Source organism: Peromyscus californicus, unplaced genomic scaffold (genome assembly GCF_007827085.1).
Source record: "Peromyscus californicus insignis strain IS unplaced genomic scaffold, ASM782708v3 Scaffold_15__1_contigs__length_86483966, whole genome shotgun sequence".
Lineage (NCBI taxonomy): Eukaryota > Metazoa > Chordata > Mammalia > Rodentia > Cricetidae > Peromyscus > Peromyscus californicus.
In genome coordinates this window covers 50,911,074-50,928,013 of record NW_026294447.1, presented here as the reverse complement: position 1 = coordinate 50,928,013, position 16,940 = coordinate 50,911,074, and the positions used below count along the sequence as shown (strand labels likewise).

Below are 16,940 nucleotides of genomic sequence, written 5' to 3'. Positions count from 1 at the left end.
TCCTAGCACCCACATGGTGCCTCACAATGGACTGTAATTCCAGGATCATAGAAGCCAATGCCTCTTCTTCCTTCTGTGGGCACCAAGCACACACATGGTGTGCAACATACATACACATAAAATTAAGTATTTAAAAGGAAAGGACACTCTGTGCGCGCGTGTGTGTGTATTATGTATGTGTGTACATGTTTATTTATTTTAGGTAAACCGTACTGTAGCTTTTAACTGGGCCATCTGGAAGCAATCTTCAGTGATTGCTGAGTGCTGTAGATCATTGGCAGGACATGTGCTTAAAATAAGCACAGGGTCCTAGGTTCAATCTTCTCCAAAAACTAAGGAAAAAGCATTATTTATGTTCTCTGTGAGGTCGTGAAGAGCAGGTCAGGAGATGTGTGTAGTAGCCCAGAGATGAATTGGGACAGGAATCACCTCTATCAAGAGCCAGGTCAATTTCATTTGACTTCTCTGCCCTCCTCCCTCCCAGATGTTGAGGGTTTATTTAGAAAATTTGGACCTAGTGTTGTTTTTCTGAATAAAGCAACCCTGGATTTTTAAGGCCTAGAAATTTAAAACTCATAAGCAACTTTGTAGTAATTTGTAGGAAAACATTGTTTTGAGCTTTTTAAATTTTGAGCTCTTTTTTGGATTTTTTACATTTTGGACTATTTTATCTTTGACATTTACAGAAGATGGCTAGTATTGGTATATTGGTCCTTGGTTCTCATTTATGTTCTTAAGAACAGATTTTTAGCTGGGTGTGATGGCATACACCTGTAATTCCAGCACTCAGGAGGCAGAGGCTTGGTGGATCTGTGAGTTCTGAGGATAGCTTCTGGTCTCTGTGTAAAGAAAGAAATAATTGGAAGAAGTACTCTGGCTTGTATCAAAGTCCAGGAAGAGTTGTTAGTTTTGCATGGAATTGAGCATGACTTTGGAACCTTTTTGTATTTTTCTGTTTAAGAAAGGGCACCTCTGCGGTTATGACTTAATGCTGTTAATCACATGCAGTAGTAGCTTAGAGGTCTTGTTAAAGGGTGATTATAAATCCCTTCCCAGAATGTCTACATTTTAAAAATCGGAGTCTTTTGACCAAATGAAAAAGTGTGTAGCTATCATTTTTTCCTATGCCAGTATGACATGAGTAGGTGTGTTGACCTGATATTTTGAAACCATGTAATTATAGCTGTCAATAAAGGCATTTTAAGGTACTATCAGCTTTTGTCCTTTTAGAAGGAGTTCAAGTTTATGCCTTAATTTGTTGTTAAAAAAATTGTTTTTAAAAAGGCATTTAATAGTGACAGGTGTACAGCATGTTTTTCTAATCACAGTATTCAGTACTTCAGAAAAATCTTAGTTTGATATATTTGTTATTTAGACTGTCTTACTAAATTTTGGTCTGTTATATGTTTAACATGAGAAATTATTTTTGCATATAATGTTCATTAACTTCGATATTGGTATCTTTTTTTTCTAGTGGTTTAACTTGAATTCTCTGCTGACGGGTCCAGAATTAATATCAGATACATACCTCGCACTATTCTTGGCTCAGTTACAGCAAGAAGGTAAATAAATACCAAAAATTTTATTTTTGAAAGTAGCTTAAAGAAAAACTGAGTCATTATTTGTGTGTATACTAGTATATGATCTCTGGCAGTGGCAGTGAATTACCCTTACAGTATAGGTGTTCACCTCAGGGCTGTGGTTTGGGTGACATAGTTCCATGTGGGTGCTCCCTACATTAGGACCTCCCCTCAGCCAGGGCCTCCTTTGCATCCCTTATTAAGTGATACCTTTTCCCTTCTACATCCTGTATATCACAGGGCTGACAGGAGGTACAAGCTCCTACCATTCCTGTTGACTTATTTTCAGCCACTGTTCTTTCTATGGGCTCCATGCCTGTGAATAACCTACCTCTGGATTAACCACGCCCTACCTGTGCTCATCTGTAAGCCACCTTTTTTACTGGAGACTTTAGATGACTGGTTATCTGTCTCTCTTCCTTAAATTTTTAGTCATTTCTACGCCAGTAACCATGTCTCTTTCAAAGATTATTTTCTTCACTCTTGTCTTGACATTACCAATAACCAACTACCTTTAATTCTCAGTTGTAAGCATCGTATTTTTTGACCATCACCTTCTACCTCTATGAATGCCTTCTCCTTTGCCATTCTGACCAGGCTTTCAAGTTGTCAGGAGACCCAAGACTCTGCAGTTTTTACTTTGATTATTTTACTTTTTAAAGATTTTTAAAATTTTAAGTGGAAAGGTGTTTTGCCTGCATGTTTCTGTGTGCACTACATGCATGCAGTGCTCAAAGAGGCCAGAAGAGAGGTATTGGGAATCCTGGACTCAGATTCACACAGAGACAGTTGTAAGCCACCATATGAGTACTGGGACCAGAACCTGGATCTTCTGTAAGAACAGCCAGTGCTCTTAACCTCTGAGGCATCTCTCCAGCCCCTGATTATTCCTCAGCTTCTTTCCTTGCTCTCCCCTATTCCCCCCCCTCTTTTTTTTTTTTTTTTTTTTAAGATTTATTTACTTATTATATATACAGTGTTCTGCCTACATGCCAGAAGAGGGCACCAGATCGAATTATAGATTGTTGTGAGCCACCATGTGGTTGCTGGGAATTGAACTCAGGACCTCTGGAAGAACAGCCAATGTTCTTAAACTCTGAGCCATCTCTCCAGCCCTCCATCATTCTTAAATAACAAGAATCTTGACCACAATTAAACCAAATCTTGACCCTAGACATTCTTGTACTACAGTACCAAACATGGCTTAAAAATTACATAAAATATGTTGGTTAGTTTTTCTAATTTGTTATTTGCCCTTACAGATTTCAAATGTTTCTTTGGTGATTATTTTACAGCTTAGCTTTCCCTTCCTTACAGCTTGATATGCCTTATGCCTTGCTCTCTTGTATTCTTCTGAGAACATAGGCATAATTCTCTTCCTGATAGCAAATCTGTCACCTTACTTCTGTGTCTTCTTGTATTTTGAGCCCTACATCTAAGGCCATCCCTCCATGTATGCTGTATCCCTGTTCTTTTCACCTAGTCAACATTCGATTTTGGCTTTCTGCTCTCCTGGGTTGAACATTCCCCCCACTACCTAAGTGTCTGTCCATGGGTAAAAAGCTCTTGGCTTTTTATGAAATGAAGAGCTTCTCTTAACTATGAAACTATAGCTGCTTGCCCATTTATAATTTTCTCATTAGAATTATTTCTGGTGCACTGTCTCCTATTGAACTCATTCCAGTTGTGTTGCCATAAACCAGGGCGTCTCCAAAAGTCTCTCTTCTATCACTGGTGAATCCTGCCTTTTCACCAGGATTCAATTCCTGGACCTCCTTTATTTGAGGAGGCAGTTGATTATACCCTGTCTAAACAGAATACAACAAATTTCGTGTGTGTGTGTGTGTGTGTGTGTGTGTGTGTGTGTGTGTGTGTGTGTGTATGTGTGTGTCTCTATGTGTCTCTGTGTGTGTGTGTGTAATATGAAAGGAAAGGAAATGATTTCTTGATCTCCCTGTACCTCTACCTCTACATGGCCTATTTCTTTATACCTTTCCTATTTCTTGTTCACTCTACTGTCTTTTCTGTTAAATCTTTAAAAATGATTTTTTTTTAAAACAAAAACATACATAATGACTTTGTAACCTTACTTAAAAATGTTGTGCTTTGTGGTGATGGGGATTGAAAACCCCATGGCTGTGTGCATGTGAGGTAGAACTCTACTCTGACCCATGTCACTAGCTGGCTAACCACAGTGCTTTCATGACATCAGATACCCAGTGCTTAAGTCTCTCTTACCTCTCAACCCTGATTAGTTCTTTCACATTTCTCTCTGAGTTGAATGAAATCAGGTTCAATAATTGTATTGGGTTAATTTTTTTTTTTCTTAGATCTACTTAGAAATTTCCTCATCTCTGTTTTTTTCCTTTAATTTATTTACTAATGTTGTTGCAGGGGGAGAGAATGGGTCTTTTGCCTATTTCCTACATCTTGGCTTTTTTCTTGTTGCGAATATTTTCCTCTGACCTCCTGGCTGTTCTAGTGACTAGAACTGAGTTGTAGGTACTTACCTAGGTTCTTGCTGATTTGGGGATGACGTGGCATTTGATGTCTGCTTGTCCTTTGTCATCTCAGCCTCTGTTAAGCAACAGTGCTTAGATCCCTTATGTCCTTAAAGATTACCCAGTGGTATTACATGTCAGCATCTGCCTGTCTCACCGCTTCTTTCAGGCTCATACCCTTTCCCGTCTCTAACTGTTGGAGTCGCCCAGATTCCAGTTCAGCTTCTTCCTTACGTGCCATTTCATTGTTTTAATCACAGTACGATCTGTACACTCATAATTCCCAGACTTTTTTCTTTAGCTTAGACATTCCTTCTGAACACCGGTCCTGGTGCTAGCATCTTCATTTAGCAGTCCAGGAAGATTTCAAATCAAACATGTTCACAGAAGACTTTTTTGAAAATTATTTTTGTATTTTATGTGTATAAGTATTTTCTTTATATGTATGTCTGTGCATCATATGTGTGACTGGTGCCCCATGGAGGCCAGAAGAGGGCATCAGATCCTCTGGAACTGGAGTTAGAGATGGCTGTGAGCTGCCATGCAAGAGTTCTTCCTCACTGAACCATCTCTCCAGCCTCAGAGGACTTGGCTTCTATGGTTGTTGTTTGGTTAGTTGGGTTCGCCTGCCTGCCTATATGTGTTTTCTTTCCGGCTTCCGTTGCAGGAAGAACCGTTCTTCTTGGACCCTGGTTCTATATGTGATGTTGATAAAGCAGTCTGAGCGCTTTTCTAAAAACATAATGTATATTATATCACACACTTACTTTACCAATTAGTGGTTTCCTAACATACTGAAAATTAATTCCAACGTGGTAAGTAAAAATCCAGAATTAGTATGTTGTCTGCATAAGACAGAATATCTTTTCTTCAAGACCTACTCAGTAGATATCATAGTGATCTGACATACTGATTCTATGGTTTAGAAACAGTTTTATTAGCAGAAAACACATTAAGACATCTGAACTCTGAATAAGCTCGTCCGTACCAAAAAAATGTGTTAAATGTATTCTTTTTAGTGAATAGCCCTCTCAATCTTTGTTTCATTGAAGTTCAAGAAAATCAATGGTAGAAAACATTCAATAAATTGGACTTAGTTGTAGCTAAGAAAACCTGGCTTATTTGGTGCATGTTTATTAAAAATTGCATTGTACCAGTGTATTTTTTTCCAAAGCATGAGGCCCATTGGCCCACTGACTATATTTGAGGTACTGGCCTCTCAGCTTCTGTTTTCAGTTAGAAGGGCTCTGTGGATGGGGCAGGGAGCAGGGTGAGGAGCTGCCATTTCCCACATGTATTCCATCGACTTATTTTATCCATGTTACCAGTCACCAGACGTATTTAGCAAATGTATCTTCACACCATTCATTTGAAGAAGGTTCCTTTATCTCTGTTCAACAATTAAAGATACCAACACAGATAGATCAAATAATTGGGAAGGGGAAGAGCTAGGATTCAGCACAAGCAATTGAGTCCAGATCCTTTTCTCCACCCCTCCTCTACCTGCCTGCCAGCTCCACCCCTCCTCTACCTGCCTGCCAGCTCCACCCCTCCTCTACCTGCCTGCCAGCTCCACCCCTCCTCTACCTGCCTGCCAGCTCCACCCCTCCTCTACCTGCCTGCCCGTTCCCTTCAGTGAGTAGTCCTGTGGTCAGACGCTGCCTTTCTAGGGCCCGTGTAGACAGGACTGCTTTTGTTTCCTGTAGTCACGGAGTCTACCCGATGAGAACAGTGAGGCTCGATTCTGTGGGGTTTGTCAGAGACTACCCTCCTGATCCAAGTGAGAGTTATCACAGAAGTCAGGTCTTTCTGAATTGCACCTCATGTGTTTCCAACTGTACTGTTACCTTTCTGTTAGCTATCATTTCAGGTTAAGTCTGAACCTCCTACTAGTTGTTTTAGTTTGTTTTTGCCTCTTTTTAGGTTATTCTATATTTGTTGTTAAGGGTGATCTGCCAGACTGCGAAGCTGACCAGCTTTTGCAGATGATCAAAGTCCAGCAGATGCATCGACCAAAACTTATTGGAGAAGAATTGGCACAGCTCAAAGAACAGAGGTAAACATTTGGTGTGACTATGGAGTACATGATATAGCATGCCCTTAGAATGAAGTGTCCATGCGTACAGTTTTCATGTCTGTGAGTATATGCCACATGTGTGTGGGTGTCCACCAGGGCTGGTATTGGGGGTTGGATCCTGTGGAGCTAGAGTTACAGGTGATTGTGAGCTGCAGGATGTGGGGGTGCTGGGAACTGAACTTAGCCCTTTGGAGAGCAGGAAGTAATATTAACCACTGAACCATCTCTCCAGACACTGCTTATATTTAATGTGTGATCACTTATCACCAATGATTTTTTTTTATCTTATTTTTAATTTGGGGATTTGTTTTTGTGGTGCTATGGATCAACCTCTTGTTCATACTAGGCAAATATTCTATTCAGTTATGCCAATCCCCTATTTTTGTTTCATGTATTTTTAAAAATTTTTGACCATTTTATTTAATTATATATATGGAAATACTTTGATGGGGGACAGGGAATTCAAGACTTTGATGTGTTTATGTAATTTTATTTTAAGTATTATTTACTTGACAATTTTATTCATGTATATAATTATTTTTATTATGTTCACTCCTCATTATCCTGTCTTAACCCCTTTCTATCCCCTCTGAATCCCTTTATTTTTCCCACAGGTCCACTTTCTGTTTTCTTCTGTTGTTTCTTTTTTAATCACTGAGTTTAATTAGAATTGCTTGCATGGACACCCTACCCGTGGCTGTACCACTGAAGAAAAATTGCCCCCTCCCTTAGCAGCGAGAACTGCCAAGTAGCTTTTCAGCTAGGGATGGGGACCTTATGAGTGCTCCCCTATCCGTTCAGGAATGGTGATCGTCTGATCTTGTGCAGGTTTGTGCTGGTAACTATAGTGAGTTCACAAGCATAGCAGCCATGTCTTGGTCAGGAGATGGCATTTAGCAGCATCCCTCCCTAATCTCCTGCTCGTACATCCTTTCTGCCCCCTCTCATGAAGTTCCTTGAGGGTTGATAGAGGCATCCCATTAAAGTCTGAGCACCTAACCGTCACCTATTCTCAAGCACTTTGAATGGTTCTGAGTCTTTGCATTAGCTGCTATCCGCTGCCTGCCCCTCACAAAGCAGTTTTTCTGACCGAGCACAAATCTGTAGGTCTAAATGTATTTTGAAGGGAGTTTGACATGTCTATTTAGTAAAACAGTAGTAGTTGTGTCCCCCACCTAGGGCCCATGACCTACTCAGCCCTATGACCTATGGGCTTTTGACAGGTTTATGGTACCAGGCATGAATTGCTTTCTGTGGAGTGGCCCTCAAATCCTATCAAAAAATGGTTGGGCCGGGTATGGTGGCACACGCCCTTAATATTCAGGAGGCAGAGGCAAGTGGAGTTCTCTGAGTTTGAGGCCAGTCAGTTCTATATATTGAGTTCTAGGACAGCCAGAGCTACATAGTGAGACCTTGTCTGGGGTGTGGGGGGGGGGGTGCGGGATATGGTGGGGTAAGAAAAGAAAAAGTTGCCCCCCATAATAGTCATGTCACCATTTCTGGCATGATAATATTATAGCGTAGCATTTACAGGGTCTGGTTAAGACTATTAATGATTTTTCTTTTCCAGTAGCCTACATAGCACCTACCAGCCTATGAAAGCTAGTCAGTGAAGTGGAAGCTTCCAACTCAGTTCCTGCTTGATTTCTCTATGTTATGTAACCGAAGTGTGTGGTGTCTCCACCAATTAACTCTTCCTAGTTATTTAGTTCTGGTGGGCAACCAAGAACTGGCTGCAAAAAAGAAGCTTTCCTGAGAGTAGCACTCGTCTACAGGTCTAAATGTGTTTAGGAGGCAGTTTGACATGTCCACATGTTGTTGGAGGAGCCTCTGTATTTATTTTTTGAAATAAGATCTCTCCAGGCGGTGGTGGTGCACGCCTTTAATCCCAGCATTCGGGAGGCAGAGGTAGTAGGATCTTTGTGAGTTTGAGGTCATTCTGGTCTATAAAGCAAGTTCCAGGACAGCCAAGGCTGTTACACAGAGAAATCCTGTCTTGAACCCCCCCCCAAATTTAATAATAAATAAATAAATAAATAAATAAATAAATAAGATCTTAAGTAGCTCAGGCTGGCTAGCATTACAAATGTGTGTGCCACCATGCTCTTTTATTCATGATGCAGGAAAATGAACCCAGGGGTTTGTGTATGCTAGACAATTATTCTACCTATTGTGCTACATATCTAGGATATACCTCCCCCATTCCAAACTGAGCTTCTATATTATTATTATTATTATTATTATTATTGTTATTGTTATTTGTAGTGTTTGTGTTCAAATCCTGAGTTTCATGAACAACATCCTAGTCATTGTTGTCCCCCCATCCCGTCCTGTCCCATCCCTCCCACTCCACCCCTCCCCACTGCACCCCACTCCATCCCCCATCCCCCACTTCTGATGACAGGTCTCATTAGGTTGCCCAGTTGTTAACTCTGACATCCTTCTGTCTTTGCCTCCCAAGTAGCTGTTACTCAACAGGCATATGCCACAGTGCCCAACAAGGCTGTGTTTTAGTGAAGTTTATGGAATGAGCCACTTTGAATTACTTAAATATCTTCCTTTAGATTCAGTTGTTCTGTTATTAGACCTTATCTTCTAGAATGTTGTTTTTTGATCCCAAATCTTTAGTTTGTAAGTGCCTTTATGTTTTATCTGAAGTAGAAGACTATGGAGCTGGAGAGATGGCTCAGTGGTTAAGAGCAACGGCTCCTTTTCCAGAGGATCTAGGTTTGATTCTCAGCACCTATGTGGTAGCTCACAACTTTGTATAACTCCAGTCTCAGGGAATCTAACACCCTCTTCTGGCTTGCTCAGGCACTACACACACATTGTGCAAAACACACATGCAAACAAATCTCCATACACATAAAACATTTTTTTAATGAAAAATAAAATCAGAGACCAGGCTGTAATTTTTATGAATGCATTTGTTGTTTAGTGTTCTCAAAGCAGATCTGGAACGAGTCCTAGAGGCGGCCGATGGGTCGGGAATGTTGGATGAAGATGAGGATGATTTACAGAGAGCTCTAGCGATAAGTCGTCAGGAAGTTGATATAGAGGATGAAGAAGCTGATCTCCGAAGGGCCATTCAGCTTAGTATGCAAGGTATGAACATTTTGGTGTGTACTTTAGTTATTTTTGGATAACTGGTTCACGTCCTCAGCTTTTCTGGAAATTTTGTGCTTTTGGAAGTTCTTTGATAGTTACTGCAAAAGCAATAGCTCTAGAATTTCAGTATTTTTTTTAGATTTCCCACGTCTTGAATCAGTTTTATGACCTGTATTATACTAGGACTGTATTTGTTGTGTTTAATACAGCTATAATTTTACTTCTGATTATGTTACTTGATTACAATACCAAACGAATACAAACAACTAATTGAATTAGTCTTCTAGTGGCTAGATGACCCTTACCCAAGCTAGCTGTTTTAACAAATGCATGCCAGTGGACACGCTGCACTTCCTGACTGTACAGCTTAATAAAACTTAAGCCCTCTTCTTCGGGTACACCTTTTTCATTGATATAAGTCAATCAGTGGAGGAGAGTGATGATAAACCCCCTTGGGAATGTAGGCAGAAAAAAAGTGTTGAAACACTCAAAGCAGTTTACTGAAAGCATGAAGTACTTTATTTTTGTGATTTTCTTTTAATCTAATTTATATGAAGCTGCTTCTACTTTTAATGAGATTGCTCATCATCTGAATTCCTTAAATGTCTTAGTGAGTTGAGGATCCTTTAACATAGCCAATTCCTGTTATCCTAGACTTCTCACCTCCAGGCCTGCCTCTGCATACTCCATGTAGTGTGAAGTACCATGTTTTATTAGCAGGGGCCTGGCTGGATTATTGCAGTAATGCACAGAAAACGATCTTACCACTGTCACAATTAATATGGGATCTGTGTTTAGTACAATTATTGGTGAGAACTTAGGTTTCTAAGTTGTTGAGAACAGAGTGAGGTCATGTCATGGTTGTGATTATGGATTGCTTTGAGGAATATCATGCCTTTGAAGGTATAAATGCAGTTTGGGGAAGTTAAAGAGTATACAAGTGTGGTCTTGAAGACTTCTCATACCAGGTGAACTGTGGACTTGTATTCGCATATCAGCATCACAGATGGCATCAGCCTCGGTTGCAGTAACACATTAGATTTTCCCTGAGACTTCCATAGCCTCCTTACATTTACAGAGCAGTAGTGGAATGTTCTTAAGAAGAAAACTTTCTAGAAGCTTGCTCCAGGAAGAACAAACATACTGCTGCTTGAACAGGTATATAAAATGATTGGCTTTTTTTAGGTAGTTCCAGAAGTATGTCTCAAGATAGTCCGCAGACACCAAGTACCAATCTTACTTCAGAAGAGCTGCGGAAGAGGAGAGAAGCCTACTTTGAAAAGTAAAGTAGTTGGTACAGATTAAAGTTACATATTTAATACTTGGTTATTTTGTCTGGTTGTAAATTACTGCTTACTGCCTGAACCTATGAACATACAGAAATCTATATATTTTAAGTTTTTACAGCAAATAAGGTGTGAAATACTTAATGGTTTTAGAGAAAAACCTTTGCCCGATCTTGAATAAATTGACATGGAGTAGAATAAAGGAAACCTTGTGGAATTTTGCTTATCAGAAGGAAACCGGACTTAGGACAGGAAGAACTAACTGCCTATCGATCCATTGGCCTTGCTAACCCTCCCTTCAGTTAACAGGGAGAAGAGCATTTGAGGAAGGTGGGGTGGGGCGTATTCCCAAGTACAAGCCATAGGTGCTCTGTAGTCCTGCTGTGTCACTTTAGGAGGCCCAAGGCCCATCAGCATCAGGGGTATAGAAACCAGAAGTCTGAACCATATGCTCCCAAACCTGTATGTTATACTCAGTTTATAAGTACTTAAGACATAGTTACACTTTTATAGTGTCTTCCTTTCTAGTAATTGCCATTCACAAGTCTTCTTTTATTTCTATCTTTGATTTTTTGGACGGGGCTTTGTCATGTGGTCTGGTGGCCTTAAACTCCTGGCTATCTTCCTGCCTCAGCTTCCCTTGTGTTAGGATTACAGATATATGTCATCATATGCAGCTTTTTTTATTATTTTTAAACCAAACTCTACCTTAAAAGTGACCAGTAATATGATCAATTATTATGATCAATAATAGATAATTGAACCCTCTGATCTCAAGTCAGAAAGATAAGGCCAGAGATGGACTCTACAGTTATATAACAGGTCTCATCAATCAGTGATGCATTTATTTTCACATTTAAAAATCTCTGAACATCTGGAATGCAATTCAGCGTGGAGTGCTTATCCAGCATGTGTGAGGAGGCTAGGGCTTCAACCCCAGCACAACAGCAGCAGTCACACATCAGCACCTCTGAGCCCAAGCAGCCTCGTCTTAGAGTCGTAGTTGGTAGATTAGTGGTATAAAGTTTAGATCATTTTTGCATCTGCTGGTATTGTGAAGATAATGTTTATCTTTTTCTGTTTTCTGTTTTTTTAAGTCACAACTCAGAAGTATATGAAGGAAAGTTCTGATCAGCTGACATCCTCTTAATGTGAGATATTTCTAGTCTTTATTCAGTGACTGATTAATAGATTTAGTTATATTTACATTTTAAAATAGTGCTTACTGGTGCTTTTCATATCCTTTTGAATTTTAAAATTAACTATTACTTTTTAAATTATAATAAGCCTTAGATTTATGCATAACACACCCATATTTATTACTCAAATTTAATAAATACCAACACATGACCCAGGTTTTTATGCCCCTGACTCCCATTTCTTTCCATTCTCCCACAGGCATGGACTTGTAATAAGTCACAGTCGTCATGTCCATTACTATTTTAGTATGTGCCTACAGAATTTTGGGAGGTGTTTGTTGTGTTCTGTAGGGTTGTTTAGGTTTTGTTTCTGTGTTGTTTTCTGATCAGTCTCCCTTACTGCCTGGCCTGGTCCTAAACCTCCACTCACTTTCGAGTGGTGGATTGCCGGTGCGCACACCATACCTGGCTTCTCTGCTTTTCTCTTTTCTTTTTCCCTAATAAATGCTGTTGTCACAAAATAATAATGATAGTCAACAATTTTATATAAATATCTAGTTTTAAAAATAACTCAAAAGCTACTTAAGTAGGCATAATTAGTAGTCTGGAAATTTAAGAGTTTTTTAAAAGTATGTTCCCACTCTCTCTTCCTTCAAGAAGTGATGTTAGTGACTGCATACATTCCCCTCTTATCATATACATACTCTTTTTCTGTCATATATATTCGCTCTTTCCGTGTGTATGTGACAGAGAGTATGTGTGTATGTGTGTATACATGAGAGTGTGTGTGCGTGAGACTGTGTGTGAATGTGTGTGTATGTGTGTGTGCATGAGTATGTGTGAGAGAATGTGTATGTGAGAGTGTGTGTGTATGTGTGTATACATGAGAAAGTGTGTGTGTGCGTGAGACTGTGTGTGTGAATATGTGTGTATGTGTGTGTGCATGAGTGTGTGTGAGAATGTGTGTGTGAGAGAGTGTGTGTATGAGAGAATGTGTGTATGTGTGTGTGAATGTGTGTGTATGTATGTGTGAGTTAGTGAGTTGAGAGAGTGTGTGTAGGAGTGTGTGTGTGTGTGTGTGTGAGAGAGAGAGAGAGAGAGAGAGAGAGAGAGAGAGAGAGAGAGAGAGAGAGAGAGAACTCCACTGTGTACGGCACACGGGTCACTTGGCAGGAGTTGGTACCTCGTCCTGTGAATTGAACTCAGGTCGTCAGGCTTAGCAGCAAGAGTCTTCACTTGCTGACCCTTGTCACCAACCCCTTTTATTTAGACATTTTGTTAATTCTTTTGAAACAAAAGTTTGAAACTTCCAGTAGGTTTGAACTTTTAGTAATAGTAAAGATAATTTAGTAACATCCCGTGATAAATATTAAGCTATAATGATCACAACTTAAAAACCGTAACTAGTGCTTTTGAGATGACAGAGATTTTGTCCAACTTTGCACCCTTTTAAAAGGCAGTTTGGGTATGAGCATGCCTCTTTTCTAGTGGTTGATTGTGCATTGAAGATTGTCTTTTATCCTGTCCTGAGGACTTAAAGACAGCTAGGGAATGTTCTACTTAGTCACATATAGCTGAGATGAATTAAGGGTTAACTTGGTGGTGTTTATTTTTAACATTGACTAGCATTTGAAAGTGCTAGTTTACTACAAGTTTAAGAACAGGGTGCCAAGGGGCTGAGGATAGCTCATTGGTTAAAAGTGCATGCTGCACTTGCCTTTTACTCAAATCCCTGATTGCTTTGCTGGAATAGTTCCCTCTCTCTCTAGAGTCTGTCTTTGGGCTGTTGGCTGTAAGATTGTCTGACTTTCCTTCTTTCCCTCTCCACACTGGCCTGGTGCTAACTTGTTAGTCACAGTTCATCCCTTGTCTTCCTCCATTGAGTGTTAGAAGCCTCATACTTAATGTAGATATCAAATAAAACACATTGTAGGATTTCTTTTCTTGTGTAAAAAATAGTACTAAAAATTAGCCTATTATAAATTCATAGTTTATGAGCAAGGGTAACTAAGTAATATCTCTTTAACATGACATTTTTTCTAGCAGTGATCTGTATATCTGTTTATCAGTCATAAAACCAAAGCCAGAGTCCACACCAGCACTGTTAACGCCTGCTGTTGGTTGGGAGCATAGAATTAAGTGATGAATCTTAAGACTATTTGTCAGCTGTCACATGTTCCACAGATATTTGTTAGCGTGATTAATGTCTTCTCCAAGTAGAGCTTTGAATGCTGTATTCTGCCTGTTACAAGAAACAGTGTTTCTCAGCAGGATGGATACAAATGTCCATAGCCATGGAGTGTTGTGATGCTTTGGTTGCCTAATACTTATGTGGTCACTTAATGGCTTGGCTTAGTTTATTACACAGTTCAGTTTAAGAAACAGAAACAGGTAAGGGTGTTAAACAAAACACTAATTAATAGTGAAATTAGAGGCTTATAATATTAGGGAAGTTCTGAGCCAGGCTTCTGAAGTATATAGCAGTTTGTGAGAAGGGCTATGACCACTCCTGATTAGGATGACGGGTATCAGATATTCTTGCAGAGGACCAAGGTTCAGGTCTCAGAACCCCCACATTGCTCACATCTGAGCTTCAGAGGACTTTACACTCTGTTCTCACTCTGAGGGTACTCACCTATACAATTATATAATCTAAAACATTTGTGTATCATATATAAATATATTAAATCAGAAAAAACATTTCCTTCAATTTTATTTTATATGTATGGGTATTTTACCTGCATGTATATATGTGTACCACATGCTTGCAGTGCCTGAGGAGGCCAGAAGAGAGTATTAGGTCCTGTGGGCCTGGGGCTGAGGTTGCAGGTGGTTGTGAGCTGCCATGTAGGTGCTGGGAATTGAACCCAGGTTGTCTGAAGAGCAGCCAGTGCCCTCAACTGCTAAATCATCTCTCCAGCCTCTTGTTTTTCTTGAGACAGGGTTTCTCTGTGTAGCCCTGGATGTCCTGGAACTCACTATGTAGACCAGGCTGGCCCCAAACTCACAGAGATCAGCCTGTCTCTGCCTTTAGAGTGCTGGAATTAAAGGCGAGCACCACCACATGTAACTCCCTAACTAAATCTTAAAACAAACAAACATACAAACAAAAAACAAATATAGCTGGATCCTGGAATTAGGAAGCCATATCATATTGTCAAGACTTCCTGGTCCCACTGAAACAGCCCTGAGGTAGGATTCAGGACTGAACCTCCTTGACTTTGCTTGTCAGGAAAATAGCTGTGCCTCCGTGACTCATTTCTGCCCTTTGTAGCTCGTGTGAGTACTTACTCTGCAAGCAGAAACCAGGTTCTAGCTCTGCAGCCTCTGTAGGACTGAAGACATGGTGGGAAGGGTGCTGAGGAACTTGTTCCATAGCAACATCTTAGTGCTTTGCAGTGCTTGTTTCAAGGTTGGCAGCGAACTTTCTTCTCATTTTACATAATTGAAAGTTATAATAACCAGATGAATATGTACAATAATTGGCAGTTAAATGAAAAATTAGAAGTAGATTAAAGGTTATCCCTCTATCAGACATAGATACTTAAGTGGAGGAAGAAGAGAGCATCCAGAAGCCTCCATGATATGCCAGGGTCCCCAGAGCTCAGGCTGTGCTACAGACGGCCCGTGTGTGAAGGCATACAACCCAAGAAGGCCAACAGGGAGAAGATGGAGTTCCTACTATCTCAGTTGTCTTGTTCCTCACCTTTAAAACTCAAAACTGAGAAGGCCAAGCTGGGTGTGGTGTTGCACCATGCATATGGGAGGTAGAGGCCAGCAGATCTAGAATTCAAGGTCATCCTAGGCTAGCAACCTGATTAGAGGTCCTTTCTTCAAAATTGAGGGGAATGCTGGGAAAAATATGTGCTGTTTATAACTGAATTCTGGTCATTTTAAAATCATGCACAACTTTTTAATCTATGACTTCTTAATCTCAGTCATTTATAGATGCTTTCTGTGTATGTTTATTACTTAAAAGTAGAACTAATGTGCAGAATTCCTTGTAGCTCCAAGAACCCTTTACCCAGATTGTTGCCATATCAGAAGCATCTGGGAGTAACTTGTGTTCTTTCTCATTGTAGCTTAGTATTTCAGCTTCCATTTTCTAAATATAAGAATATACTCCCGCATGTTTTGTTTTCTTTTTGAGGTAGGGATTGATATGTTATCCAGGCTTGCATTGAATTCCTGGGCTTGGAATTCAGTAGCACAAGCCACCACAGCCAGCTTCACGACTTGTTTGAGAGAGTGTCTTATTCAGTGTCCTGTTGCTGTGAAGCGACACCATGACCACGGCAACTCTTAAAAAAGAAAGCATTTAATTGGGCTTGCTTACAGTTCCAGAGCTTAGTCCATTATCATCATGGCGGGAAGCATGGCGGCATGCAGGCAAACATGATGCTGGAGAAGTAGCTGAGAGTTCTACATCCGAATCCACAGGCAGGAAGTGAGAGACTGGCCTGGCATAGGCATTTGAAACCTCAGAGCCCACCTCCCAGTAGCACACTTTCTTCAGTAAGGCTACACGAATATGAGCCTATGGGGGGGGGGGCATTCATATTCAAACCACCAATTTCACTCCCTGGCTCCCATAGACTTGTAGCTGTGTCATAATGCATAAGTCTTTCAGTCTTAGGACTGCTTAAAAAGTGTCTTCTGAGATTCATGTAGTCTCTTAACTGTAACCCCTTGTAAAATCAAAATCAAAATGCAGAGCACATACTTCCAACATACAGTGGCACTGTTGTTGCCATACAGTTGTTTCCGTTTCTTTAATTCATCAAGTGTGTGATGAAGTTGCTGTGTGACTGACATAGTCTCAGGTACTGGGGACACAGGAGCAGCATATGGTTGGTGCTCTAGTAAGCTTACAGACCAGACAGAAGCATCACAGTGGCAGTATGTTTGTGCTGGGAACTGAAGTGAAACAGGTGGCTGCTTGATGTGGGATGGTCAGGAGAGTCTCCAGGGAGTCAAGGGGGTCTCCAGGGAGAAGCTTGACTGACTGACTAGAGGAGCCAGCCAGGGAAGAGCACATTAAATTGAGATGGTTCGTCTTATCAAAGGTGTTTTTCAGTGGCTCCTAATAATATTAAAGATGCATAACAACATTCATTTGCATTTGAATAACTACTCGTGAACCTTATAAAGGAAATGAAAATGCCTACTTCCTGTCTGATAACTCAAATATGTAAATTTTTTTTTTAGAATAAATTTGACACTTTTATATTTGTAATTATCAAACTAAT

At 40.2% G+C, this 16,940-nt stretch overlaps 1 protein-coding gene across 10 annotated transcripts in view; it reads left to right on the top strand.

Annotated features, from left to right (window-relative positions):
• Atxn3 (ataxin 3) overlaps window positions 1–16,940 on the top strand; it is a 38,388-nt gene that overhangs the window by 13,845 nt on the left and 7,603 nt on the right. For 6 of the 10 annotated variants that reach the window (XM_052738810.1, XM_052738807.1, XM_052738813.1 and 3 more), the window contains 4 exons: window positions 1,475–1,562; window positions 6,005–6,137; window positions 9,097–9,263; window positions 10,452–10,548. In XM_052738810.1, coding sequence (XP_052594770.1) covers window positions 1,475–1,562; window positions 6,005–6,137; window positions 9,097–9,263; window positions 10,452–10,548 — 485 coding nt within the window. Of the gene's footprint in view, window positions 1–1,474; window positions 1,563–6,004; window positions 6,138–9,096; window positions 9,264–10,451; window positions 10,561–16,940 lie in introns of those variants that run through there. The other 4 variants (XR_008218358.1, XR_008218357.1, XM_052738812.1 and 1 more) reach the window with 3 other exon arrangements.